We start from the raw sequence: 26,491 nt of genomic DNA on the forward strand, positions 1-26,491 counted from the left end.
CCCCCGTCCCGCCGGCGGGACCCCGCCCCCGCCCGCCGAGGAGAGGCGGCGGCGGCGGCAGCCGCCATGAACGCCGGGGGCCCGTTCCGCGGGCCGCCCACCTTCCCGCCACCGCTGCGCTTCGGGCAGGCCGCTGTCTTCGGGCAGGGCGGCGCCGCCGCCGGCCTCCCCTTCGCCCCCGGGCCCGCCGCCGTCTTCGGGCCGTCCTACGGGCTAGGCCAGGCACCAGCCTTCGCGGCGGCGGGCACCAGCAGCGGCCCCCCGGCGGGCAACGCGGGGTTCAGCTTCAAGCCACCCACCAACCTGGGCAGCTTCCCGGGGCCGGGCGAGGCGCCGGGCGGCGGCGGCGCGGCCTTCGCGGCGCCCGAGTTCCGCTTCAAGGCGCCCGAGAGCGCCGCCGCCGCCGCCTTCAAGCCCCTGGCGGGGGGCGAGGTGGAGAAGGGCCCGGCCGTCTCCGCCGCCTTCACCTTCTCGCCGCCTTTCGGCTTCGCGCCCGAGGCGGGCCCGGAGGCGGCGGCTGCGGCGGCCGCAGCGGGGGGACCCTTCTCCTTCTCGCGTCCCGCCGCCGCCCCGGGCCGCCCGGAGGAGAAGGGCCCGCGGCCGCTCTTCGAGGAGCCGGGGGAGCCGGCGCCCAAGGGCCTGAAGCGGAAGGAGGAGCGGGAGCGTTCGCCGCGGCGGGCGGCGGCGGGCGGGCGGGCGGCGGTGGCGCCGCCGGAGAAGCGGGCCGTGCTGCTGAGCCGCCCCCGCGGCGGCGCGCTCTTCGGCCGCACGCTGGAGGAGGTGCTGCGCAGCCAGGGCCGCGGGCACCGCGACCGCGGAGACGCCGCCGAGGCCGAGCGGGGACCCGCCGAGGAGCCGGCGCCGGCCGAGGCCCGGGAGTCCCCCCGGGAAGGTAGGCTGGGGCGGCGGGGGGGGAGCCCCGGGACACCCCGCCAGCCGGGCGTCGCTCCGCTGCTTTCTGAGGTGGCTGCCTCCCTCTCTTCACAGATGCCGCCCCCGCGACCCCCGCCCGCCGGGCTCGGGGCAGCGAGAGCACGGAGGGGCTGGGGGGCCTGTCGCCCGGCGAGCTGACGGCCATCCAGTGCAAGAACGTCCCCGATTACCTCAACGACAGGACGGTGCTGGAGAAGCACTTCGGGCAGTTCGTAAAAGTTCGACGGATCATGACTAGGCGCAATAAAAAAATGGCCGTTCTCCACTTTTTTGATCATGTGAGTATCGGAAGTAGTCGGCACACGAGCAGGCGTAAATCTGAGTGCTTGGGATGGGTCCAGCTCTGGTGAGAACTGCACCCCTGTTTGGTAGCGTTTTTCACCTGGGGGAAAGCTTTGTATTGTGAGCACTGTATTACAGACAGGGATAGAAGTGTACTGAGCCGCACCTGAAGCGGGGTAGCTGCCAGAGCTCTGCCTGGCTCTAGCTGTCCTGTTAGCATCCAGCTCGAACACCAAACGGCTCTTCCCTGTTTGTTGTCTCATGTTGCCCCAACCCAGATTACATACGCTGCTGCACTCTTGCTCAGGCTCGGCAGCACCAAGGGTGAGGTGAGCTCGTGTGATCTCTGCAGGGTGACCTGCTTGCTGGAAATACTGCCGTTATGTCAGTGCTGAGGTTTGTTGAGGAGCCAGTTCAGAGACAGTGTGTTCTGTTTCTGCTTTGTGCTTAAAAACACACCTTCGGTCTCAAATGCTCTAAGCTGGTTGTAGCGAAAAGCAGCTTTTTTTGTGGAAACCTGCCCAGTCCTGCTAGTTGCGTGTAGGTCTTGAGAGTTTAAAATGCAGTAACGAGAATTTTATGGAAATTGGTAAATATTTCTCTGGCAAAAACTGTGCTGCCCATTTTGGTGTTGTGATGCCAATAGGTTTTCATACTCTGCTTTTGTTTTCTTTCAGGCCTCTGCAGCTCTTGCCAGAAAAAAAGCAAAAGAGTTGCACAAAGACATAGTAACGTTCTGGCAAAAGAAGAAAACAAGTAAGTCTGTGTTTCCAGATATGATTACTGGGTGATACGTAAATGGCGTGGGATCCACTCTGTTCTTGTTTCCTGATGTGCTGAGATCGATGCAAAGATGGTCTCTACAGCAGGGACGTTACAGTTCCAGAAGTATGACGGTTCTGTTTGACTTTTGCTGGTCAGACTGTTTGGTGTGCAGAGCTTCTGGGAGCATTGAAGGTTATTCTTTACAGAAGCATAAAAATAGTTGTTCTGCATTTTATGTGACATCCCAGCTAGCTCTGTCTGTGGCAGAGGCTAACAGTGAATATGTAGAGGAGGGGAAAAAGAATAGGATAAAGCATGTAATTGCTTCCAGAATAATTTCTCAGCCTTTAGCAGCCTGTAGCTCGGGAACCCTGGGAGCCAGAAGGGGTGTTATTGGAGAATTTAGCCCTTGGAAAATTTTTCTCTTGCGAAGTTACCTGGCTGCTTTTTTAAGCTCTGTAAACTTCCCACATCCGCAGTACTTGTCCTCTGGTATTGAGGAAGTTTGAAGTGAGTGACTGCAAATCACAGTTGGAAATTGCACTGTTTCTTTCTTAAATTCCTGTTGTCTAAAACATTTTGCTTGATCTGAGCCAAAATGCTGCTTCAGCCATATGAAAGAGCTGAAGACACTTGAAATGACAGTATAGTTTTACAAGAGAATCTAGAAACCATTCATGTAGCCACACAAGAGGAATATGGTGATGTTAACTTTGTGCTCCTCTCTAGAAGTAGGATGTTCTTTGGGGCTGTAAGAAAACCCAGTTTCAAATGCCTCGCTGCCTGCTTCAGAGCATGGGCTGGGATGTGGGCTTCCAGCTTTCAGGAAAGCGTCCTGAGAACTGAGTTAAGGAATACCCCAGAGTGAGTTGTCTGTGTTGCTGAGGCTGCTGTTCTGTGTATCAACAATTACATACTCTTTCAACCAAAAAGAGAGAACAGTGTGTGTGGTTGGCCTCCAGAGAACTGAGCTTAGAAATGGGAAACCTGGATTCCAGACCCTGCTTGGGATTAGGGCCAGGGATGTGAACATTGGCTGTTCACCCACTAGGCCAATACTTGAATTGTCAAGTGCTTCCCTTTCTTTAGCTTTATGAATGTGCACCTCTGAGAGCCTAACCTGGGGATAGACTTCAGCTGTCAGCAAATGAATGGTTCACCGCAGCTTTTTTTCAGCCACAAACTTGCCTTCCAGAAAATGAACAGCTGCAGAGTTGTCTTCCTCTGAATTAACATCCTGAAGCAGCAGCTATAGGGGTGTCTGTTTGCCTTTGTCATTTTATTGTGGTGTTAAGTCTATAGAAATGTGAATAGCAGTATTCTAAAATAAGTAATCGGAGAAAATTTAAGAAATCCAACTGGTTGAAAATTTGTTCCTGGGAGAAGAAATTCTCCCTTCCTGCGAGGTGTAGATGTAACTCTTGAGAAGGCATGCCAACCTCAGTCTAAGCTTGGGTATGTGAAATAAATAGTTAAAATGCTTCAGCAGGAGCACTGGGAATTGTGGTTTACATAGGTGAAATGGATTTTGTATCCCATAGAGAGTTATGACTTGTGGATTATATCCCAAACCTAAGCGAACTTAAATTCGGATGATGATCAGACTTCATTTACTGACAATCTGCTGACCAATTATGGTTATTGCTAAGTGATATTTAATTGAAAAATATTTATTCTTTATGGAACAGTGAAGCTGACTAGCAATTGGTAGACTTACTCAGTACTGCTTCTAGTGCAAGTTGTCCTGGAAGTTTTGCATACAAGTACAAAACTGTGACTCTCTGTTTTATTTTCTAATAGTATTTTTTTTTAAACAAACTGCTTACCACGACCCCCATGGGGGGAAAAAAGAGCTGTTGCTTAAACTATTGGGCAAGTACCTGGTTTCATGTTTATATGTCCAAGTGTTACCTGTCACTTCAGGTCCAGCAAAAAGAGAATTTTCATCCAAGGAGAAGAAAGCCGGTGAAGATGAAGGAAGGCAAAGCAGCGAAGAGCAAAACTATCAGCATTCCCCTCTTCGAAAACCTTTAATAAGATCCTCTGCCAGCAGTGTCATGCCTGGTAAAAGGTATGTCTGCTCCTCTGGGAATCCATCTGGCAGGAAACAGGGTGTGTGCGGAAAAATTATGATCAGTGTGTGCCAAATAGTCATATTCTTAGGGAGTGTGCTTCCCTCGTCTCTTCTGGTTTGTCTGAATTACAAGCTCACAGATCTTGCACCTTGTCAGAAAGATACTTCTAGCTGCTTATTAAGGTCTTTCACTTTGGTCTGCGTGTTTTTCTTTTGAATATTTTGTTTATAACAACGTGAATAACGACACCTGCAGTAGTGAGGCATAAGGGAATTGAATGAAAGAGTGCAGAGCCAAACTAGGACCAAGCAGTAATGACACTGTTCTGTGGTCATGATTAAATGAACTTCTGAAGTGAGTAGTTCCATTTGTAGGCAGCTACAGTTCTGTGGAATGAGAATCCCCTTTTCAGAGTAGCTGGTGAGTTTAGATCGTTGTCTTGTCTCACTTCAAGTGAACGGTCTTTGTACAGAAATCTTCCTGTTCAGCGTCAGTTGCTGAAGTGGCAAGGTTGTCATCTTTCTGTGGTACCTTAATGGTGTGTCTAGTTTGACAAAAGTAATTTGATATGTGTAGTTATATAATTGTAAAGTTAGTAATATGTTGTGAAGGAATGAACGTTCCTTGATTTTAAAAGTATGTTTGTATCTGGGCCCTTTAAAATCTTTTAACAATCTCTGTTGCTATAGAAAGCATTTGGTTTTTTTCCACACCAAACAGCAGGCTAGTTCCTGGCTTAAAATGCAAACTGCTGTGCCATAGTGATGCAGAAATGCTGCAACAGCCATCTGGTTCTGTCCACTCTAAGACAGATTCCGTAATACCATTTCTGTTGTACAAAGGTTGAGGCTTTCACCACAATCAAGAATGCTTGGCAGTGTTGTCAAGGCCATGTTGAGGATTTAACTAGACTAACTCCCAGTGCTAGTGTTAGCTCATAACAACCTTAGTACATACTTCGTTTATTTGATACATTGCCTTGTGAACAAAATAATCTGCTAAACAGAGATGTTGACGTCCTAAAGAACAGTGAACTGATTAAGACCGGGGCATGCATTAGTGTGTTATTGATTAAAAAAATCTTCTATTTTTAGTTCTCCAGCAAAGAAGCCTGGTCTTCGAAAGGCACTGCAGTTTGAGGCAGATCTGTTTGATTCTAGTTCTGAAGGGCAGAGCTCAGAGGCCTTGGGAGCTTCATCGTCATCTCTTGGTAACCTGATAGGATTAGTGGCTGAGACATCTGAAGAAAGATACCGTCTTCTGGACCAAAGGGACAAAATCATGCGACAAGGTAATTACGGAAGTTAATGAGTGTAACATCTGCTTCTCTGCTGGAAAGAAATAAGTGTTTGTGTCTGTTGCAAAGTTGTTGTGATATTATGGAAATGGCTTTAAAGAGAGAGTTTTAACATGGAGCAGTCTGTAAAATACTCTTCTATTGTACTCTTCTATTACTTTCTTGTAGAACACACAAAAATCTGTTTTACTTATTGCACATGCATATTTCTTGTGGAAAGTGAATATCAGACTGTTCATCTTCTGTGAAAGAGGCCATGTAAGGAGATTTGCATCCCTGCAGGCTCTTGGAAGAAAGCTACCCAAAGCCTAACTGTGTTTATCTAAATTCAGACTACTACAAGCTGGTAATTATTTCAAGAAATGGCCCTTTGTTTCACAGTGTTGGGTTGTAAACCCTTCCATCCTGTTCTTGCCATTTCAAAGCTGACCCTACTTTTAATTTAGGAACTTATTTTTTATATCAATAAACAGATTTCTCATCCACTTGATGTGGAGTTGTGAAATTGCCGGTGCTTAGTTAGGATACAAAACGTTGGGTATCTTTTAGAGGCTTCAATCTTTTCAGCAAAACTCTCAATATCCAGGTGAGACGGTAGGAGAAACTTCCCCAAAGGAGTGGTGCAATCCTGGGACAGACCCCAGAGTGGGAGAACCCCATCCTTGTGCGTTTCTGACCACACCAAGGTGTGGGTACAGCCTTGCTCTGAGTAGAGGCGGGATGGGAATCTCTAGAGACCTTTTCCCACCAGCTTTTTTTGTGAACTGTTGCCCTAGCAATGCACTTCTTGACATCCATCCATTGACCAATGTACAGTCTCCAGCTGAGGCATCTGGCATGCTTAGGGCTGTGTTGGCACATCAGGGTAATAGCTTGTCATGAAAACAAAAACGAGAGACGCTTAGTGTTTGTTCAATTTTATTTATATTTTTTAGCTCGAATAAAAAGGACCGATCTTGGCAAAGCAAAAACTGTTGTTGGCACTTGCCCAGACATGTGTCCTGAAAAGGAGCGCTACATGAGGGAGACAAGAAACCAGCTCAGTATCTTTGAATTGCTTCTAGGATCTGACAAGGTATGAGCCCTCTGTATGCAGGGGTTTGTTGTTCCCAGGACATCTCTTTCCTTGCTGCTTATATAAAGCTGTCAGTGTTGTTTGGTTGATTACAGGGTTAATTCTGGTGGAAAAATTCTGGAGGCCATTTCATTAATGCCTTTCAATTCCCCGTTGTAAAACAAGAAGGCTAGAGAATTGCTTTTTCCCCTCTAAGTCATGTCTTTTATTTAGCTACAGACAGGCTTTTAGAACTATAGTTCTAAAACTGTAGGGCAGCAGCATACATTGTCTTGAAGGTTATGAGTTTGAGATTAAGTCAACACTTAGGATCCTGTCATAGAAGAAAATAAAATATATTTGCTATCATAGCAGAATGGACGTGGGCTGTTAGTGTGGAGAAACTCCTTTAATAGTCTGCTCCTTACTAAAGTAAAGGCATGGATGGGGTGAAATCCTCTATACTCCTGAAAAGTTGAACATAATCCTTGGACTTTGATTCTTTTCTCCACATCTTGCAGGTAGATCATGCGGCAGCAATCAAGGAATATAGCAGGTCTTCAGCAGATCAGGAGGAACCTTTGCCCCATGAATTGAGACCTTCTGAGGTGTTGAGCATGACCATGGACTATTTAGTGACAAACATTATGGATCAAGGAGAAGGAAACTACCGAGAATGGTATGACTTTGTCTGGAACAGAACTCGTGGAATAAGAAAGGTAAGCACTGGCAGATGGAGATGTTTGATGATAGAAAGCAAAAGATCACATAATGCTGTACAAAGTGAAGCAAAAAGCAATAGTAACTCAAACAGTTTGAGTTGCAAAGTGACTTAAAGCACAGTTGAAATGAGTTTTCCAAAGATAGTGCCAGATGACTATGCTCTTCAACTGTAGCTTAAAAATACATGCAATGCTTTCTTTATCATTCTGGCTAGGATATAACCCAGCAACATCTCTGCAACCCACTGATGGTGTCTCTGATTGAGAAGTGCACTCGCTTTCACATCCATTGTGCTCACCACTTGTGTGAAGAGCCCATGTCCTCCTTTGATGCCAAAATCAACAATGAGAACATGACTAAGTGTCTGCAGAGCTTGAAGGAGATGTATCAGGACCTGGCTAACAAGGGGATTTACTGCAAGAGTGAAGCAGAGTTCAGAGGTTATAATGTCTTGCTGAATCTCAACAAGGGTGATATTCTCAGGTGGGAACAACAGATTTCACTTGTTTTCTCTCTCTGCCTCTGGGAATAGTTGAGATTAGGATTAAGTCCAGACAAATTGTAATGGAAGTGAAGAGCTTAGTTGCAAATTTTTTTTTTGCCAAAGAACGTGTACTGTAGTAATGTTTTACTTGAATTTTTTAATAGGTCATTTTAAAAAATGTATGTATTTTTTAAGAAAAGAAAAAAAAGCTTTGTTTTGTCTCCTTGAATAACTCACTAGAGCTTCTGCAGGTAGCAAAAAAACCAACCAAACAAACAAAAAACAAAAAAAAGTTAAATCTTCACTATTCTCAATCAAGGAAAATTTTTTTCTCTTCCCAGAGTGATATCCAAGCTTCAGTGCTTTATCTGCAGTAGGACCAAGCAAAAACTGTTTTGTGGGCAGTGTCATACTTTACTGGTCAATCTCTTAACTGCCTTCCTCCCTAGACGCTGGAGTGATGTACCTAAATAACAACATGCCGATTTTGCAAGCATCATTAGAAGATAAATGATCAGTAAATAATGCTGCAGATTTAATTCACAGCCATTTATTTGGACAGAAGTTGCATGTCTTGCTTAAAGCTCCTAATTTTAATGCCATTTTGTTACAGGTTGCTATTGAATTGTGATTGTTCATTTTGAAGCAAAAGGCTTGTCTCTGTCTTTTGTCTCCACAGAGAAGTACAGCAGTTTCATCCAGAGGTTAGAAACTCTCCAGAAGTTAGATTTGCAGTTCAAGCTTTTGCTGCATTAAACAGCAACAACTTTGTGAGGTTTTTCAAGTTAGTGCAAGCAGCTTCCTATCTGAATGCCTGTCTCTTACATTGTTATTTCAACCAGGTGAGGAAAAGGCAGATGGATATTTTTTGAAGTGTTAATCAGTAAAGCAGTCTGGGGCTTCTGGGAGAAAAACTTCTTAGCAGAAAACTTGGTAGATATTTAGCCTTAAAAATAATCTTATTCTTGCTTCTTCAGAAGCATTTAAAAATTTATCAAGAGTTTTCTGCCGTGATATAAAAGGTAAATACTAAAATGTTCTTCTCAGCACTTTTTTCCCATAACTCTGTACAAATACATATTATTTCCCCTGAAAATAATTGGGAAGCAGAGAAGCAGGCCTGAGACTTTTGCAAAGGAAATATCAACCTGCACTTTCAGAAGCCCTTGCAAGCTTTTTCTTCTGCACAAGAATCACAGAGAGATATGCTCAAAATGAGCAGCATTCAAGAGGGGCAGAAACTAGAAAGCAAGTGCATAGAATTTAAAAAGAAAGTTAAATCTGAATAGTTGTTTGTGTGGATATTTGGTGACAAAGTACTGCTTTCTTTTAAACATGACTTTCATGTTTATAGTACGCTTTATAGTACATTTTTGGGTCTTTAACTTAGTAGTTACTTTTTCTTTTATCTTCCCCCAGATTCGTAAAGATGCTCTCAAATCTCTCAATATTGCCTACACTGTGAGCACCCAAAGATGTACAGTGTTTCCCTTGGATCACCTGGTCCGCATGCTACTGTTCAAAGATTGTGAGGAAGCAACCGATTTTATAAGTTATTATGGCCTGAGTGTGTCTGATGGGTAAGTGTAAGGAAAAGGGCGTCTGTGCCTTAAGATGCCTGGTGGGGTTAGGCCGATGTTAGGTGAAGCGTTAACGTGAATGGGCTGATCCTGCAGTTTGCAACCAGAAAAAGAAAAGAACAGGCAAAGGGTAGGGCCTGGGCTCTGTAAGCAAAGTACTAGGATAGTGATGGGTGCAAATTTTAATAATCCGTTCTATTTTTATTGCTGTAACTATGAAGAGTTCTTTAATTTTGCATCTTTCCCTCAAGAAATGGGGTTTCTATCCTGGTAACTACAGTGACTTCCCACAGTAGTGGGTTTTTTGCACTTGTACATCTTTTTTTACTTGGTTTGATAAGGTGACAAGGGATTTCAAGGATACAGAATTCCTTCAGCCTTCTGGAAGGTGGTGAAAAACAAGAGAAACATCTCCCCCCAAAGGAGAGACTGCATATTGAGCTTGGGCTCCATTGGACTCCAGGGACTTCCTCCCTATAAAGAGACATTGTGGATAACCCAGCAGAAAAAAAAAAAAACCCATGTTTTAGGTTCTGATCTTGCAGTTGAATTGTAGTAAATTGCAGCTCTGTAGGAAATGAGGATACAGTTCTGCTTCTCAGGGAACTGGCATTATGGTGATACATGTAGGGTGGGATGAAGCTGAACAGTGCAAACCAGAAACCAGTTTTTAGAGGATGTTGGAGGCCAATGGTTTGCAGGTAAGAGTGTCTGCTGTGGAAATACATACATTGTCAGGTCTTGCAATCTCAAGAGACTGGAGAAGAAGGCAAAAAACTTGAGCATGCTAGTTAGAGTGCTCTATTTCCTGTTAACATTCTGTTTTGAAATAATAAATTAGCCAGACTACAGGTGCCAAGATTGGAAGAAGATTGCAGCTTTTAAAATTACTTCTGTAGATAGCCCTGGCGTCTATCATGTGGGATGTAGTCTAGGTAAAATGTGCACAGGTAATATACACAGTGGATAAAGGTTAAAAGGAGAAAGAGACAAAATAGTCTACAGGGGTGCCCAGAAATGTTAGTGCAGCTTGTACTCTGTCCTGAGAGGATAGCTGTGAGGACAGTGCTCTCTGCCTTCCTTGCTCTGGTTCCAGCCAAAGATTGAGATCCAGGCTACAGGGAGGAATCCTGAGTGCCCAGTACCTGTCTCATTTTGCCCCACTAAGCTGTCCAACTGAAAACCTATAGGTTACTGGAGCTTTGAGGATGTACTCCTGGTTTTTTTTTTTTCCCAGTGCTTACGTGGAGCTGAATCGCTCAGCTTTCTTGGAGCCAGACGGATTACCCAAACCACGTAAATCGATGTTTGTCAGCCAGAAGCTAACTGTCTCAGTTGGGGAAGTTGTAAATGGCGGGCCGTTGCCCTCGGTGCCTCACCACGTGCCGGTGTCCAGCTTCAATGGACAGAACAAGTACACTGGCGGAAGCACCTCTGTGGATCAAGCTAGTGGTAGCCAAAAATCTGGCGTGGAAGCAACAGGTAAGAGCAAACATGCATTTTAGATACTGCTCAGGAATATATTGCTAGGTGTACTTGACTTAAAACAGTTGTTTTATTGGAAATGTATGTACTTGGTATTGGAGGTAATGTGCACTGAAATTTTTGAATGTTTTCTATAAAATATTCATAAATATAAATTAGTTTCTAAGATATAATTATATTTAACTTTAAGGCAGCAAGCTTCTGTTATAGACTTGTTTTATGACCTGATGAGATTTATCAGGCAAGCCAGCTTTTGAAGATGAGAATAGTTTTGCTTCTATTTGTGACTGACCTGGTTTCCTTAATTTTTCTCTGCCCACCCCCCCAAGAAGGAAGAGTGGAAAGCAAAGGTGTGGATTTAGATGCCACAGCAGTAAGAGTCCAGCCCCCAGCTCATCTTCTGCCCTCACTGTTACCTCGTCAGCTTGTGCCAGTGCTGCCTCCTGCGCAAGCCATCTCCCAACCCTCTGGACAACCTGAGCCTCTCTCTTCAAAGCCTCAGCCTGTCTACACAGACACAGTAAGGAAATTTAAACCCATCATGAAGTATTGGGGAAAGATCTGTGAAATATAATACAAGGTAACTGAGTTCTTAGGTTGTTTTAGTTTTCCAGAATCTGCATGTGTTATGTAGAGTCAAAAGGAGACACTCCCTGCTTCAGCGCTTTGGATACTTTGAGAAGTTGTTTCCTTGCACTGTGCTTAAAAGAGAAAGTCTTGAGTGATTGCAGATGCAAGCCTGAAATGTCAGTGCTTGCTCCGACTCCTTCGTAGGATAAACAGTCCTGTCTGTTTAGCATTCATTTGAGAAACCTCTAAGGAGAGAGTCAGAAAGTGATAGTAGAAAGTGATTTTCTTTGACTTAGTAGGTAAACTTTGCTTTAGTGAATAATATTGAGCTGTTTCTTAATGGCACATATTTCAAATGAGACATGACAAAGTTTCTTCTTGTGGATATATGACTATTGGGTCTTGGGTCTTGAATGTGTACCCTGTGTGTCTGTGCTGTTCCCCTTTTTCTCCCTCCCACACATTTGGATATGTACTAAGGCTGAACCCATCTTGGAGTGTCTCATTGCCTTGTAAAGTACAGCTGCCATATTCTACCTAAATGTGGCTACATTTCAGTGAAGATTAGACCTGGTCATTTGGAGTTAAATCAGCTAGAATGAGAGAAACTGTCAAGTAAGAAAATAGAAATCCCTCTTGAAATTCACTTTTCTTAACTATTACTTCCTAACTTGACTTGCCTATTTTTGATACAGAAAGCTGCTTTTGTTTCTGGGCTGTTATTAACCTTTTAGATAGCCTAAAATTTCCAGGCTGTTGTGTTTGATTAAGTTAGCATAGTTTGTAAGTAGAAATACAGATGATGTTGCCAGTTACAGTCAGTTAAACAAGGCTGAAAAGCCTCGCTCCCAATTCATGTGTGTGCCATCCTGAGCAGGTCTGCATCTTGCTTCAGCTGCTTCCTCTGCTGTGTTGTAGGACATCGCTGAAGTGGTGGACGGGCTTGTGCACGACGTCCTCAAAGGAGAGTGCAGAGAAGTCGGCAGAGCAGGAGTGGCTTACGTGACTGCTGCCATCTGGTAAAGAGCATTTATTGCTGGGTACTCCTGGAGTCTGTCATCAAAGCTGCAGTTTGCCATAGCAGCACCATGCGTGAAGATCATAAAACTAAGCAAGGCAAGGTTTGTAGTGGAGATAGTATTACTGATACAGTTGAGGGAAAAGCAGACCTTTCTTCAGGATGTCTGCCACCTCTGTTACACACCAGCTAGCCTAATGGAAGGCTAACTACAAACCTCTGTAAACCTTGCCTTGCATGATACTCACACCACTGCCACAAGATAAGTGCGTTGTTGGAAGGGAAGGTCCCTGAAGGGGACAAGAGGAGTAAGTCCAGATCTGGCTGTTTCTTGGCTTCAAATAACGCTTCCTCTCCAAGGCAGTTGGTATAGTCGTAGATGTGGGTTTGTGACCAAAACAGTGTTATTAATGCACCAGTGTTTTGGTTATTGCTGAACAGCACAGGGTCAAGGCCTTCCTTGTTTCCCACTGTGCACGCCCATGAGTAGGCTGGGGGTATGCCAGAGGCTGGGAGGGGACACAACCGGGACAGCTGACCCGGGCTGACCAAAGTCATACCATGTGATGTCATGGTCAACAATAAAACTGGGTTAGAGGAAAAAGAAGCTGGGGTTTTCTGGCTTCCAGGGTGGCCATTGATTGGAGAGTGCCTGGGCATTGGTCTGCCCAGGGAGGTGGTGGCTGACTACCTTTGCTTTGCTTGGTGGGGGGGTGTGTGTGGCTTTTTGTTTTTTCCCCTTCACCTGTTACAGTGTCTTCATCTCCATCCACGAGTTTTCTTGCTTTTGTTCTTCCTATTTTCTCCCCTGTCCTGATGCAGGGAGGGGAGTGAGCCAGTAGCAGTATGGGTATGTGGCTGGTGGCTGCAGTCAGCCCACCACAATGGAGCAAGGGTATGCTTGAGAAAAGCATAGACTTTGAATGAAAACTTTCTGGCTTTGAAAAGAGAATTGCTGTTTCTGCACAGCACCTCAGAGGCCACCGTGGAGGAACTTGTGACGGAAGTAATGGGGGAGATCCTCAGACAAGTGGCTGGAAACGTGCTTAGCGCAGAAAGGGAGCGTGTCAAAGAGGAAAAGCGCAGAGTGGAGGAAGAGAGGTGAGTCACTGCTTTTGCTGTGGGGCAGGGTGGGCTGTATACACCCTTAGACAACGTAACAACAGCTGGTGCCAACCTGAGTCCTTGCACCTGTGCTCAGGCCCTGTGCCTTTCTGCCACACTGACAGCACTCAGTTTCTCTCACCTTGAACTGCCCTGGGGTTGTGCAGACAGGCTGTCCGTTCTGCTTTCTCAGGTGATCTGCTAGTTAGTATTTTGGTGACCTCACAGAGTGGGAATTTTGGGAACTTTTATTCACCCAGAGCTTCCAGAGAGGGAGATGCATCCCAGCCCTGCTGTATGCAGGAACTTTTCCTTCTGAGTGAGCTACTTGTCGCTAGCTTACTAGGAAAAGAATAAAGTAACTCCATTGTTATCTGTATTTTTGAGGGAAACCTGGCTCCATGCAAAGTTGTTTATCTTTAGAGAGAGAAACCAGCTAGTGGGAACTCAGTTTTAGGCGAATTAACTGTCTGACACTGCGTGTAGCACTTGTGTAACTAAGCGGCAGGTTTGCCAGTGTAAATCTTTTCACTCGTGTAAATCTTGCCACTTGTGTAAATCTTTTCTCTGTCCTTCCAGGCAAAAGCAGGAAAGAGAACAGTTAATAAAGCAGTTGAGCCAGTTGGTGGGTATGGAGTTAATGGAAGAAGTAATGAAGGAGAGCGTTCAAGAAACTTCAGCCAATGAGTTAAAGTACGTACAACATACTGTATGCTATAGTTTGCTGTAGTAGGCTTTCCTAAGGGTAAGAATTTGTTAGGGAGTGGTGAGCTGCTTGCTTGGCCATCTTCAATAAGCTACTTAAAAAGAGAGGGAAAGTACTTGATTGTACAGCAGCCTGCCAGTTTGCAGTCACACTGTGTCAAGCAGTAGCGGTCCTCCAGGGTGGAGGGAATAGAGGCTTTATCCGGGACAAGGCTGCCCTGTGTGCTTATTTTTCTTCTGACTCCCTTATGGCTCAGCTGTGGGCTCTCTTCTAGACCCTTCTTTGGAAGCCTGTGATCAGTGTAAAACTTGAATGACTTCTGATTGATTACAGGTCTTATTTAGAAGTGCCGTAGAGTAGAAGTGTGGAAAATCCCTCCCCTTTGCTAAATGTGATGGTCTTCCCTGTTTGCACCTCGGCTAACTGTATTGGCATGTGCTGCAGTCTCCACCTCACTAGAGGTCTTGGTTTGTTTCATTTTGAACTAGATGTGCCTTAGAAAGAGACCGGCAAGCCCGTATTGCCCGGTGTTCAGAAGAAGTCTGTGGTCACGTCATGGACCTCTTTCTGGAGGACAAGATTTTCCAGATAGCTAAGGAAACCCTTCAGGAGCTCCAGTGTTTCTGCAAGTACTTGCAACGGTGAGTTGCCACCCTGTGACAAAACTGCTTTTCTTGGGAGCATTGGCACGGAGTGGTTAATAGAACTCCAGCTGTCTGGTTGCATTCTTTTTGCTGTCGTCTTCTCTCCACTATAAGGGTAGACTTACAGTCTTATTACCAGCCTCCAGTAAGTTACTCAGCTATATGTGGGGAGGGGAGCACACCTCATCAGAGTCAGGTAATGAGCTTGGTAGGAGATTTCAGCTTCGTTCTATCTAGAAACTTGTAATAATTTCTCCTTGTATTCTTTCTGTTGGATGCTTGTTTTTCTGGATTTGTGCTAAGTGTTCAGTGGCTGTTGTGCTCCAAGGCAGAGATTCATTTGTCCCTGTGCTGTGCTGCCCCAGTGCAGTCAGGTTGAGGTGCATTTCAGGTGGCATTTCTCACTGCTAAAGCAGCAGCAGGCTAGTCTCTTTGCTGTGGAGCCCCCTCCCATGCAGAGTTCTTTCTGTCCTAAAACTGGTTCATGTGTCTCTTCAGGGAGTGTGTAAATCACCTTCAGTGTGATAGGGAAGGTTAAGGAGGAGCCCAAAGATACGTGAAACAAATGTACATGCAGCAGTCAAGAAAACTGGATGATGCAGGAATGTTTTTTTTATAAGTCCTGAAAATACTTGAGGAAACACAATAAAAGATTTCAATTAATAAATTTTTGTGTTATAAAACTGTTGGGTGGTACATGTTTTGAATCATGTGGTCATAGAAAAATAGACTAGCATAAAGGCTTTATTATATGTTCTCTCCTTGTTGGTGAATGTGCCTTTTTAAATGTTCCTTAAAAACAGAACAAGGAAAAAAGAGGCATACCTTTCTTACTGCAATAGAATTTGCAAAAGTATTTTCAGGAAGTGCTTGAGATATCAGAGAAGCTTTATAACGGATCATTGTAAAATGCTCTATGTGCTAGGAACAAACACGCTGAAAACAGAGAAGGAGAACTATGCTTGAACTTTTGCCTGGGGAGCACGGCTAGGACAGCTGAGGAAGGGATGAGATGGATGAACGGCAATCCTGCTTCCCTCCTGTGATCTCTCTGGCCACTGAGAGCAAGTGCAGCTTGCGAAGCAGAAGGCTACTCCCTTTTGTCTGCATTGGTTCTTTGAATGGGGCACAAGGTTGCCCCTTTTGGATGCTGCATGTGTACAGCTAGCAGGTCTCAACCTGTGCACACTCTGAGCTCTGACTTTGCGTCTGTGTGCAGAAATACAGCCTGAACCCGCTGCACCACCTACGTGCATCGCCTCACACTCGCCCTGGGCAGACTGTGACTTGTGGGGTGTTTGAGAGCCCAATCCAGTCTGAAGAGCAAAGATGAGAAAACCTGTTTGGTCTGCAAAAGAATTTATTAATGTGACCTATTTATCTGTTCTGTTCCAAAGGTGGAGGGAGGCAGTGGCAGCTCGAACAAAGTTGAAACGTCAAATGAGGGCATTTCCAGCTGCTCCCTGTTGCGCAGGTCCAAAAAATAAACTGAAAGCACTGTCCCCCAGTGCTGAGTGGCCTATAGCCATGGAGAACTTGTGCAAGAGAATTGTAAACCTGGGGAACGGAGGAAAGCTGGGGATCTCTTGCACAAGGTAAGGATACTTACAGTGACAGCAGTTGGCAATCTGTTTGATTTGTGGAAGCTAAGTTACAAAGTAGCCCTTTTTGAAACTTCATTGTGAAAGTTAATGATTTTGCAAAACTGTTTGTTCTCAAATACCCCCAAAAAGACCCTTTCTGCACGAATGCCATGACAGAGGCTGCAAACCTAAAGAAACCCTTCTTCTATTAATGGCAACTTTCTAAAGTGTCTGCAGTACTTCTCAGGTCTTAGTGAGTGTTTCTTAAATTTGGTTCAAGTATGTGTGTTGTACGAAAAATTAAAACCAAGAATCTTTTGTTTCCAGATTGAACTGGCTGAGAAACAAGACAGTGCATGAAATTAAAGTTCAGCACTTCTACCAGCAATTGTTAAGGTATGTTGGTGTTTGATCCTTGTTTTCCTTCTAAGCAAACCGTAACAGAAATGCCAGAGATCTCAAAAATGTCCCTAGGGAATGGCAAATCACACTCAAGTGTCCACTTGCAGCCTTGCTTCTGGGAGTATTTTTGAGATAAGGGAAACTGAAAGATAAATTAATGAAAGTGTTAGGCCATCTGATCCTATTGCTGTGGGTGTAACTTTAAGGATCTGATGGATATTGGGGGAGGGGTTGTACCTGGGTGGGATGGGGCCTGGGATAGGGTATAGGGGGAGAGGAGTAAATGAGCTGTTACCAGCCTGGCTTGTGGCACAAAGGGATTGATATAGAAGTTTAAAGTGCAGCAGGAGGTCTGCCTTCTCATGGCTTGTCATGCACTCTAATGGCCTGTATGTTTATTGGAGCAGGGTATTGAAGCAGTGTGGAAGTGAAGCAATACACATATGGTCCCACAGTCCACAAAGTAAAGCTCATGTAACAGATTTAGCAGCTGCAATTCTTGAAGGCATCTGGTCTGTGGTGAAACAGATGGGCAACAGCTCTAAAGAATTAGCTCTGACTTTGGACTGTTTGAACTGGCCAGTAGCTACTTACAATACTGTAACTTGTTCAAAGCAAGAAAAACATTCCCCAGGTGGGAATGATCACTAGGGGGTCTTTTCACCAGCTTCTGTCTCTCTCTAAGTGATTTAGCTTGGACTCCCCTGGATCTTGTCTCATTAATCACTGAACATATTCCAGTTCAACAAGAACAGGTTTTTTGGAAGGTGCTATTGGTTTTGCCAAATGATGATGAATATGCGGAGGATGATCCCAACAGGTAAGTAAGAGTTGATTGCTGGGTCCCTTTCTCATGCAGGGCAGTCAAATAGAAGAAAAGTAGTAGCATACATTCCTTGATGTATGTTTTTTCCCATACCGTGTCAAATTTCCAGTTTGTTTTTTTTCTCCAGAGCACCCTAAATATAGCTGTACTTTATTGCAGTGGTCTGTATCTTCTTCTGACATTGTTAATTGAATTCTTTTTGCTCATACTGAAAACAGAAAACCTTGAGATATGTAGCAGTGTGGAGAATTTCAGGACATTTAATAGCTATTTAGCAAAATCCAAGCAATATGAAGGTTGGGGTTGTGATAGATTGTGATGTCTTAGAGGTGTTGGTACTAAAACCCTAAAATGCCATTTTTTAAAATAAAAACCCCAAAATCCCACTTTTTTCTTGTTTGCTAGGGTACTGGTAGATTGGTTGAAAGCCAAATTTATGGGAGACAAAAGCTGGAAGAAAAATGCTTCACATACAGAAGGCAGAATTCAAACGCTGACGTTACTTAATTCTCCTGGCATGCAAGGGAGCAGAAGCATTAAAGTCAGTGTGTGTATAAAGGTAGGTGAGAACAACTTTGTGATACCTAACAGGCCATAAAAGCAGGGTGTGCTCTTTTCCAGTGGATGTTGTGTGGAAGCTTTTCACACTGTGTCCTGTCAGATGGAGGGAGATGATACTGGGAGGGATGGGGTTGTTGGAAAGGCCTGGAAAAAGATGGATTTTGTCCTTGTTTCCAGTCAACCGAGTAAATACCTGCCTAAATACAGTGCAATAGTTAGAACCTCAGTCATCTCAATTCCTAATGCCAAATGAGGTGCTCAAGTGTACTTATGTGCTCACCTGCATCTATTGGACACATCCATGTTTGTCTGTCTTATAACTTGTTGTCTTAGTGTTTGTAGAGCTCCTGGTAACTAACGTTAAAGCTGAATGCTAATAATAGTAAACTGCAGATTTCAGTATGAAAATAGCTTCGTTTAGCTATATTACGTTGTCATCTTTAACTTGTATAGGTGGCACATGGTACACTGTCCAACTCTGAGCTTGATACAGCTGAGATGCAAAAAGACTTGCTTGGAACCAGCGGTCTCATTCTTCTCCTGCCGCCTCGAGTTAGGAGTGAAGATGTTGCAGAAGATGATGTTTATTGGCTTTCAGCTTTACTGCAGTTGAAACAGTTGCTTCAGGCCAAACCTTTCCACCCAATAGTTCCCCTTGTGGTTCTAGTCCCTGGTCAGGAAGAGGAGGCCACAGAGAAAGAAGCAGAAGAAGGTATGTAATTATTTCTGTGCCTTGAAAAAACCAACATGAATGTTTAGGGCTGCCCCAAGTAGAACTGTTGCGGCTGTGCAGTCTCTCAAATACAGCGTCTAGTAAAGGGAGAGACTGTGAAGTACAGTACTTTTCAGAGCTTTGCTAGAAATCCAGAGGCCTTAAGAACTGATCAGTATGGAAAGAAATGAACTTTCTTTTGGCTTCCAATTTTTCTTTGCACATAGTATTTGATCCTGAGAGTCTACGGGAAGGATGGAGGAGAGAAGTGATGCTGTGAATGTATGCAGAGCATGAGACTAAGTCAGAGTAGGAGATACCCATTTGTTCTTTATCTGTGTATATGGCAGGTTTTCTTATTTTTAAGGTTTGATGCTGCAGGACTTGATTTCAGCCCAGCTTATTTCAGACTACACCATTGTTGAGCTCCCAGGTTCAATCAATGACTTACAAGGCACCAGAAGGGTAAGAACAGCAACTCGCATGAAGAGATACTTGACTGGTTTATCATTAACCTCTCAATTACCTCCTTATAATGCCTCAATAACCTCCATATAATGCCTTATAAGGAATTATTATGTTCTCAGTAGTTTAAATTGTAGCTGAGTCTTGTGTAATGGGATATTTTTTTTCTGTTGAAGTTTCTGTAACATAATTTTTGTTCAAAAAGGTCTTATTTTTTTTCACACACCTGAATTTGCTGGAGTCGGGTACTTGCTTGTTAATAGTGATTCCAACATCAGCCAGAACTAATCTGAAATGAAATATTTCTGCTACTTTTCCATTATTCGTGACTGTTCTCTTTTAACTGACTAGAGATCAGTGGCATTTGCTACATAAAAGATAGTTTCTTCTGTGCAATACTGAAAACTGCACTGAGAACAAAATATGTGGATTATGTAAATCCATTCTTGTCTGTCCCACCTGCATTGACTAGCAGAGGTCCTGCCTAACAGGCAAGTGCTAGTGGTGGGTAAGCCTTTGTGCCCTTAAGCTCCCAATCCTAAAATGCAAAGGACCCTTTGTAGCTCTTCTGGCTGCTGTGAGATCACCCAGTAGTATTCCATCTTGGTGGATGGGACTGAGGGATGCCTCTATCCTCTCACATATGTGAAGAAGTATTGTACGGATCTCTCCCTGACAGCCTCCAGACCACAGCTTCTCTCCTTGTCCTTCAGTTTGCTGTGTGCTTGGCAACAGTGGCCTGGAGACTAATCAAAACCCATGATGGAAAAGGATACTTAGAAGTCTAAAATAGTTTTTTGTGTGTGAGTCATAGCAGGGTGGGTTGGAGAGGTGGGAGAGGGTAGCAGCCAAGCTATCACAGACTAAAAGCAGCTCCAGCCCCATGTTCCCTTCTCATGGTGTCTGAAGAAGGTGCCTAAGAAAGAAGTTGAGAACAAGGCAAGCCTGGAGTGATGCTCCCCCACAAACCCTCACAGCTTGCATCTCTTTGCAGTTCAAGGACTGCCAGGAATCAGACATGGCATCTCTGGATATAGTCACCCTGGGTTAATTTCTGTGAATCTGTCCAATTTCTCCCAGATAAGTTTTTGGCATCCCCAGCATCCTGCAGCAGGGAGTTCCACAGCACAATGGCACCTGGTGCGAACAGCCTCTTTCTGTCTGTTCCTGAGCCTGCTGCATGTGACTTTAGTTTGTGACCACCTAGTTGGAGAATTACTGTTGCAAATACTGGGATGATGATAGTTGATTTGTTTGTATTTTGCTGCATAGTATCTTGAACGCTTACGTAAAACTTAGAGTTGCAGGACTGAATACTTTGTGTCCTGATCGCCGCGGAGCAGTTTCTAACCACCCATGTTTTGTGTGTCTTAGATCTCTGCGGCTGTGGGCTGGCTGGTTTCCCAATGCCCTGACTCCCTTGAGCTCTGCAGTCAGACCCTTCGGGAGTATGTTGAGGATGGAATTGATGGTGAATTTGGCAAGCGCTTCTACCATGACTGGAAGGAAAGGCGTTTAGCTGGCCTGCCATCTCAGGAGCCTGGGGTCATCATAGAGCTGTACAACAGCGTGCTACAGTTTCTTTCGGATGTGGCATCCTCAGAGCACCTTTGTGACTTGTCTTGGCCTGTTACTGAGTTTTCAGAGCCTGGGGGTAACAAGCTGTTGCCCCACCTGCAGTGGAACATGCCTGATCACCTGGCCTGGCTGAAGAAGGCTGTGTTGTCCTTCCAGATCCCGTACCTAGATCTGCCTCCAGTAGGTGGTATGTACCTCATGCTGCAGTATCCTCTTAGCGGCACATCGTTCTCTGATGTGCCTGCACTGTGTTGAACTATCAGCCTGTAAGGTGGGTAGTTTGGCTCTGTGACTAAGTCTTGCAATTTACTTTGGGTTTTTTTCCATAGCTCCTTGGCGTCCTGTTTGCCACATGATTTTTCAGTATGTGTCTCAGATTGCTAGTTCTTCCCATACTCAACCACTGATCCAGTCTCAAGTGGAGAATCTGCTGAGCAAAACTTACCAGAAGTGGAAAAACAGAACATCTGGGAACTCTGATGAAGATGGACCTTCTGTTGATGAGATCCCTTGGGATGATATCTTGGCAGTCTGCATTGATCATAAACTGAGAGACTGGAAACCACCCAAACTGCCTATTGCTCCAGGTATCTTGTGTCCTGCAACATGGATGATACTTCTTGCATAACTGTGTTTAATAACTTGACGGTGCCTTTATGCATGGCAGCGAGTGATATGTAGCAGGGAGAGAGCTATGGTCTTGATGTCATGTAGAATGACACTGTGCTTACTGCACATCTTTCTGTTTTTTGGAGTGTGTATTTAGTGTTATGACTTGATTTGAGCTTGTGATTAAAAATTTTGTCTCTGTGTGGAGGAATGTGGTCTTTCAGGTGTCCTCTCCCAGTAGGAGAGGGTTTACATTGAACCAAAGGCCAAGAATTGGTCCCTCAGAAGTCATGTAAGCTCAGGTCAGCTGAGATGGCAGGCTGTCACTGTTGATGAGCACTTCCATGGATTAATGAAGTTTGTCTCCAGATTCTGTTTGCTTTCCATTTCAAGTGTGTGTGGGGTTTTTTGGTGCCCTGCTTGGCTTAACTACAGGGAACCTCTTTTAATGAAATGACTACTTAACCCACTGAACACCAAACTTGGATGCACTAGAATTTTTAAAATGAAGGTAAAGCAGCATTTTACAGTCTTTCCCAGTAATCTGCTATCTGTTGAGCAGTAAATCAGTTCAAGAAGGCTCCTTTTTGCATGCAGATTACAACTTAAAGCTACTTGAAAGTGAACACGCAATTTTTCTTCAAATTGACTTTTCAATACTGAGCTTTTCTTCTGAAGGGGAAAATCTGTTCTAATATTAAACGTTGGTTTTGGGTTTATTCACAGAAGCAGTAAGTGAAGATGGTCAGATTCGTGTGTACTTCTTCAAGGAGCATTTAAAGAACTTCACTCTCCCTTTTTCATGGGAACAAGCCAGACTGCGCACGCAGGAGGAGATTCGGCAAGGCCACGAGAGGTGAGGCAGCTGCTGGCACTGCCTGTGCGAGTAGCATTCAGCTGTCCATTGTGCCATCAGAGTTGCTTGCTAAACTCCAGGGAGGTTGCTCGGGGCCTCTGTTGAACATATAGCGCTGTCACGATGCTGAAAACCAGTATATGGCATCCTCCTAGAACATGCTTGTGTACATCTCCTTGAAATGATGTACAAGGGTAGTAAGTAGATTTTATTTCTGCAGGGTTACTCAGCTCTCAAAGAAATGGATTGTTTGGGGGGCGCTTAAAGTGTTATAGATAGAGAAATTAACTTCTGCCAAAGAAAATACTGCTGTGGCTTTGGAATTAGACTTGTACTCTAGGTACACAAAGTGTGAGGTTGGGGATGAATTATGAGCATGCCCTTTATAGTGTCCCCTCCCTTACATTCACCTTCAGTTGCAGCCTGGACCGACAGATGAATTGCATGTTAGATGATTTGCAGATTTACTCTTTGGTAATTACATGTTAATTTTGCAGCATTTTGAGTTCAAAAGGAGGCTTTGTCCCAGCTTGGGGGAAGACATCAGGAAAGTCCCACTGCTAAGAGAAAATGCTAGAGGTTATGGGGGGAGGGTGCCTTAGAGCTGTGTGGTATTAAAGTATTTGAGATCTCAAGAGTCTAGCTCACTTCCCTAGCCTTGTTCAGAGTGAAGCCAGTCTCTCTTCCCTCTTGGAAGCTTAGCTGCTACTCTGCTGTGTAGCAGGAGTTGTTGGGTAGGTACCTTTCTTTGGGGTGAATTCCAGCCCCCTGCCAGATTAGTTCCTCTCAAATCCCATGCATAGGTGGTGGTATGTTGGACCTTGGTACAAGGGAATTGTGTCTCCAAATGCTCAATTCTTACTCCCTGCTATTTCCAAATTTCAAGCCAGCAGGGAAAAATAAACATGCTCATACCAATTTCTGTGGTTTTGTTTGGTTTTGTTTTTTTTTTTTCCTCCCCTCTCAGGTCAAGGGTAAAATCTCCCAACTCTTTTAAGAAACCCTATAGTGTCTCCATGATGCCAGGTCAATATGGTTCTGGCATGAGTATGCTGTCAGGTCAAGAAAAGAGCATTCCCAGTGCAGATGAATTCACAGACACAGCCTCGGCCCAGGAGCTTCTCCCAGAGCGTCTGCTGGCACAGTTGCAACTGGAGAAAATAGAAAGCAGGAGGTAAGTTCCCAGAGCAGCACCCTTCCCTTGCAGCTCTGGCCCAGGGTTGTAAACAATGTCTAATTTGTATGTAATGGGAAACTGCAGTCCAACAGTGCTAGGAAACAGTCTAGACTAGCTCCAGTTCCATCTGATTTCATCAAGCACATCAGTGCAGCCCTGCTAGCTCCTACTTGCATCACAGGAACAGTCCAGGATGGTAGAGCTCAGAGCTTTGAGGAACGGTTGGAAACTGTCTGTGGTCAATCAAGCCACCAAAACTAAAGCAGTACAGTGTGTACAGTAGTCTGTGTGTCCTGCAGTATCACAGATGTAAAGTCCACTTTGGGATGTCAGTTTGGTGTCTGTAGCAACGCAGATCACAAAGCTGAAGAACTAAAGCTTTTGAGGTTGGCCCATGGGTTTCTTGTCTTTTGCCTTCCCCATCAGTTGGGTGTCTTCAGTCTGTGTGGCTCCTTTCTGTACCACAAAGTTCTATGATGGATTTTTGTCATAGCAGTGGGGTATGTCAGACCACGTTGGAAATGACTGTGAACATCAGATCCTTCTTGCAGACACTTCTGAACCCAAAACTCTGGGTTAACCCACTGGTTACAAGAACAAAGCTAGGCTGCAATCTGACTGGTGCTCTTGATCTTTCTGTCCAGGTTTGAAGAACAGTTGCACCAATGTCTAGCTGAGGACATTGAGCCCCTTGGTGATTTGGTAGGTCTTCCTCTCTACCTCCCCCAGTCTCTGGTCTCCACCCCAGCTGTCACCTGTCCGTTGATGAAGAGTCCTGCATCATCTGCTCAAGGGGTAAGAAAGGGTGGTACTGAGAATTAACTGTAGCTCTGAGGAGTGCAGGTGCCCAACCTGCTGTAGTTATAACACCTTTAGTGGGAATTACCTTGGTGTGCCATGCTGGATAGACTTGGGAAATAAAGAATTGAAAAACTACACCTTGGAAATAACTTCTTTCCAGGGAGGGGAATGCTTTCTACAGATCTGGAATAAGTTCTTCACAGGTGTTAATGCTTTCTGCTGCTGGCAGTCGTAACAATACCCCTTGTGGTGCTGGGCTTTAACTTAGGGAATCACTGTTGGGGGTCAGTTTCCCCCAGCTAAAGGAAGGCTGGGGACAGAAACAGCAGAACATGCTATTTTTGCCTTACCTCCTCGGGGCGGGGGGTGTGTGTGTGTGTGGGGGGGGGGGTGTTGACCTCCATGGTTGTTCTCAAAAGTGGGGGAACAGCCAGTGGGCTGAGAAGTTCCTTGTTGGTACTGGATAATGCTTCTTTCTCAGTCTCGTCTGTTTTCCTTCTGCCCAGGCTGGGAGTCAAGAGGGATGCAAGCTTTTGGTGGAGGAGCTAAGCCCCACGCTGTCGGACAGACTGAAACACTTGCAACGGCTCCTCAGAGCGAACAAGGAGGGTGAAGTTGCCTCTGAGCTCCACCTATCTGCTTTGGTGGACATGGTGGATATTTGAGCAGAGTTGAGATACATGTGCAGACCAAGAGACTTGGTAAAGAAATCCAGAGCCAGGTGATGGAACAGATAAGCTCCTGGGGCACATTCCAAAAAAAGCAGGTGTTGTCCTGGGAGGAGAACACAGAGCAGACATGGGGCCTGGGCCCTTCTCATGTGGCTGCCTTGCACAGAGACGGTGTGTCGTGGCTCACCGTGTCCCTTTGGCTCACTGCTGAGCTTTGGCTGGTCTGGGCCTCCCGCCTTTTCTCCTTCATAGGCACGGAGACGAATCAAATCCTTTTCTTGGAAAGCCTTAAATGGACATGTTTGTGATTTTTTCTTTCTACCAACTCTCATTGTGGGTAAACATAGCTTCACCAGGAGAAAATTGTAAGGTAGCAGGGGCCCCTGGGAACATCAGAGCAATTGCTCTCCATAGTCACAGTTCCCGAGATGTTGTCCCAGCTCTGTGCTTGCTTGCTTCATGCAGAAGCTACCTTGCAGCAGCACTGGGGTTTGAAGTGCTGTTTTGCTGCCCAGGAATGTCGATACTGTCATTCTCAAGTCGGTGCAACACTTGGCTGTATTTTGTACTTAGCGATGCTCAGTGCAAATCCAGAAGGATTTTTGTGCTGCTGGGCCCAAGTTTTATTGTACTGAATATTTACAGCATTAAAACCAGATTAGTTGCTTATTCTACAAATTAATTGTCATGCTGAAAAGCAGGATGCTTTCTTCAGTCTTCAGTAAACGGCTATGAAGAAATTATTTTCCTTTTTTGGAAGAGCAATTACCTGCATTCTCCAGTATTTAAAAAGCGGTGGCTTTGGAAGTTGAAGACCTTTGGTTTTAGTTTGATTCTCAGTAAATAGTAGGAAGATGTACTTCATGCCTGCAGTGCTCCTGTACAAGCAATCTTTTTTTTTCTTTATTACGTCAGCAGATTTTTCTCAGACAGAAACTTCTGTCTGGTGAAATACAAATTACTGCAGCTTTGGGGATAACTGCTGATTATCTTCCCTGCCACAGACCAGTTGTCTGACTTGCTTCTAATTTCATTTGAAATTCCGAGTAGTCCAAAACTATGTAGGTACCTTCCAAAAAAAGTAATTTTATAGTTGTTTTTTTAATAGCATTTGTATTATTTCTCTTAAACCTAGAATAGCAATAGTAGGTTAATATTAAGTTGAAATAAGAAATTTAAACTGAAGAAATTTATGCTTTGAGGCTGTTTATACTACATCTACTTTTGTTGGGCTGAGTTGTGTTAGCTTTCACTGGTTGCATGCAAAGTGAAGCCTGTGTGCTGCTCTCTGCCATGCTTTACCCCAGTGCTGGCAGCGATGTTCTTGGTTTACCTGGAATTCAGCTGTAAAAACCCCAAAAGTGTTTTGGGATGTAGTTCATACCATCTGCTGTAAATGTGTTTTGTACCTAATAAATTTTGAGTGGCTTAAAATGTGCTGTCACCTCGTTGCTATGCGAAAGGTCGTGGTACAGGATGCTATCCACGTGTGCTGCTTTTCTTAATCCCTGCGTTGTCTAGTGGAAAATA

The 26,491-nt window shown here is 44.7% G+C and overlaps 1 protein-coding gene across 1 annotated transcript; it reads left to right on the forward strand.

Moving 5' to 3' along the window:
• The first annotated feature begins 8 nt into the window (after positions 1 to 8).
• MCM3AP (minichromosome maintenance complex component 3 associated protein) lies at positions 9 to 26,445 on the forward strand. Its single transcript, XM_075512145.1, has 28 exons — positions 9 to 892; positions 988 to 1,211; positions 1,893 to 1,971; positions 3,904 to 4,051; positions 5,150 to 5,346; positions 6,288 to 6,427; positions 6,928 to 7,125; positions 7,344 to 7,612; positions 8,293 to 8,455; positions 9,033 to 9,193; positions 10,431 to 10,675; positions 11,008 to 11,198; positions 12,167 to 12,267; positions 13,236 to 13,367; positions 13,950 to 14,063; positions 14,565 to 14,717; positions 16,118 to 16,315; positions 16,631 to 16,699; positions 17,391 to 17,525; positions 17,937 to 18,090; positions 18,546 to 18,804; positions 19,172 to 19,269; positions 20,644 to 21,034; positions 21,177 to 21,434; positions 22,183 to 22,312; positions 23,280 to 23,486; positions 24,134 to 24,284; positions 24,797 to 26,445. Exons 1-28 carry the CDS (start codon positions 67 to 69, stop codon positions 24,953 to 24,955), a joined length of 5,550 nt encoding a protein of 1,849 aa, XP_075368260.1. The 5' UTR covers positions 9 to 66; the 3' UTR covers positions 24,956 to 26,445.
• The last annotated feature ends 46 nt before the right edge of the window (positions 26,446 to 26,491 follow it).

This window comes from Mycteria americana, chromosome 9, assembly GCF_035582795.1.
Source record: "Mycteria americana isolate JAX WOST 10 ecotype Jacksonville Zoo and Gardens chromosome 9, USCA_MyAme_1.0, whole genome shotgun sequence".
NCBI lineage: Eukaryota > Metazoa > Chordata > Aves > Ciconiiformes > Ciconiidae > Mycteria > Mycteria americana.

Excerpts from the sequence above, each read along its gene's own strand:
- MCM3AP (XM_075512145.1), top strand. The coding sequence starts at position 67 with ATGAACGCCGGGGGCCCGTTCCGCGGGCCGCCCACCTTCCCGCCACCG. Across the intron at positions 7,613-8,292 it reads AACAAGGGTGATATTCTCAG|AGAAGTACAGCAGTTTCATC; the intron begins GTGGGAACAACA and ends TTGTCTCCACAG. Across the intron at positions 17,526-17,936 it reads GCGGAGGATGATCCCAACAG|GGTACTGGTAGATTGGTTGA; the intron begins GTAAGTAAGAGT and ends CTTGTTTGCTAG.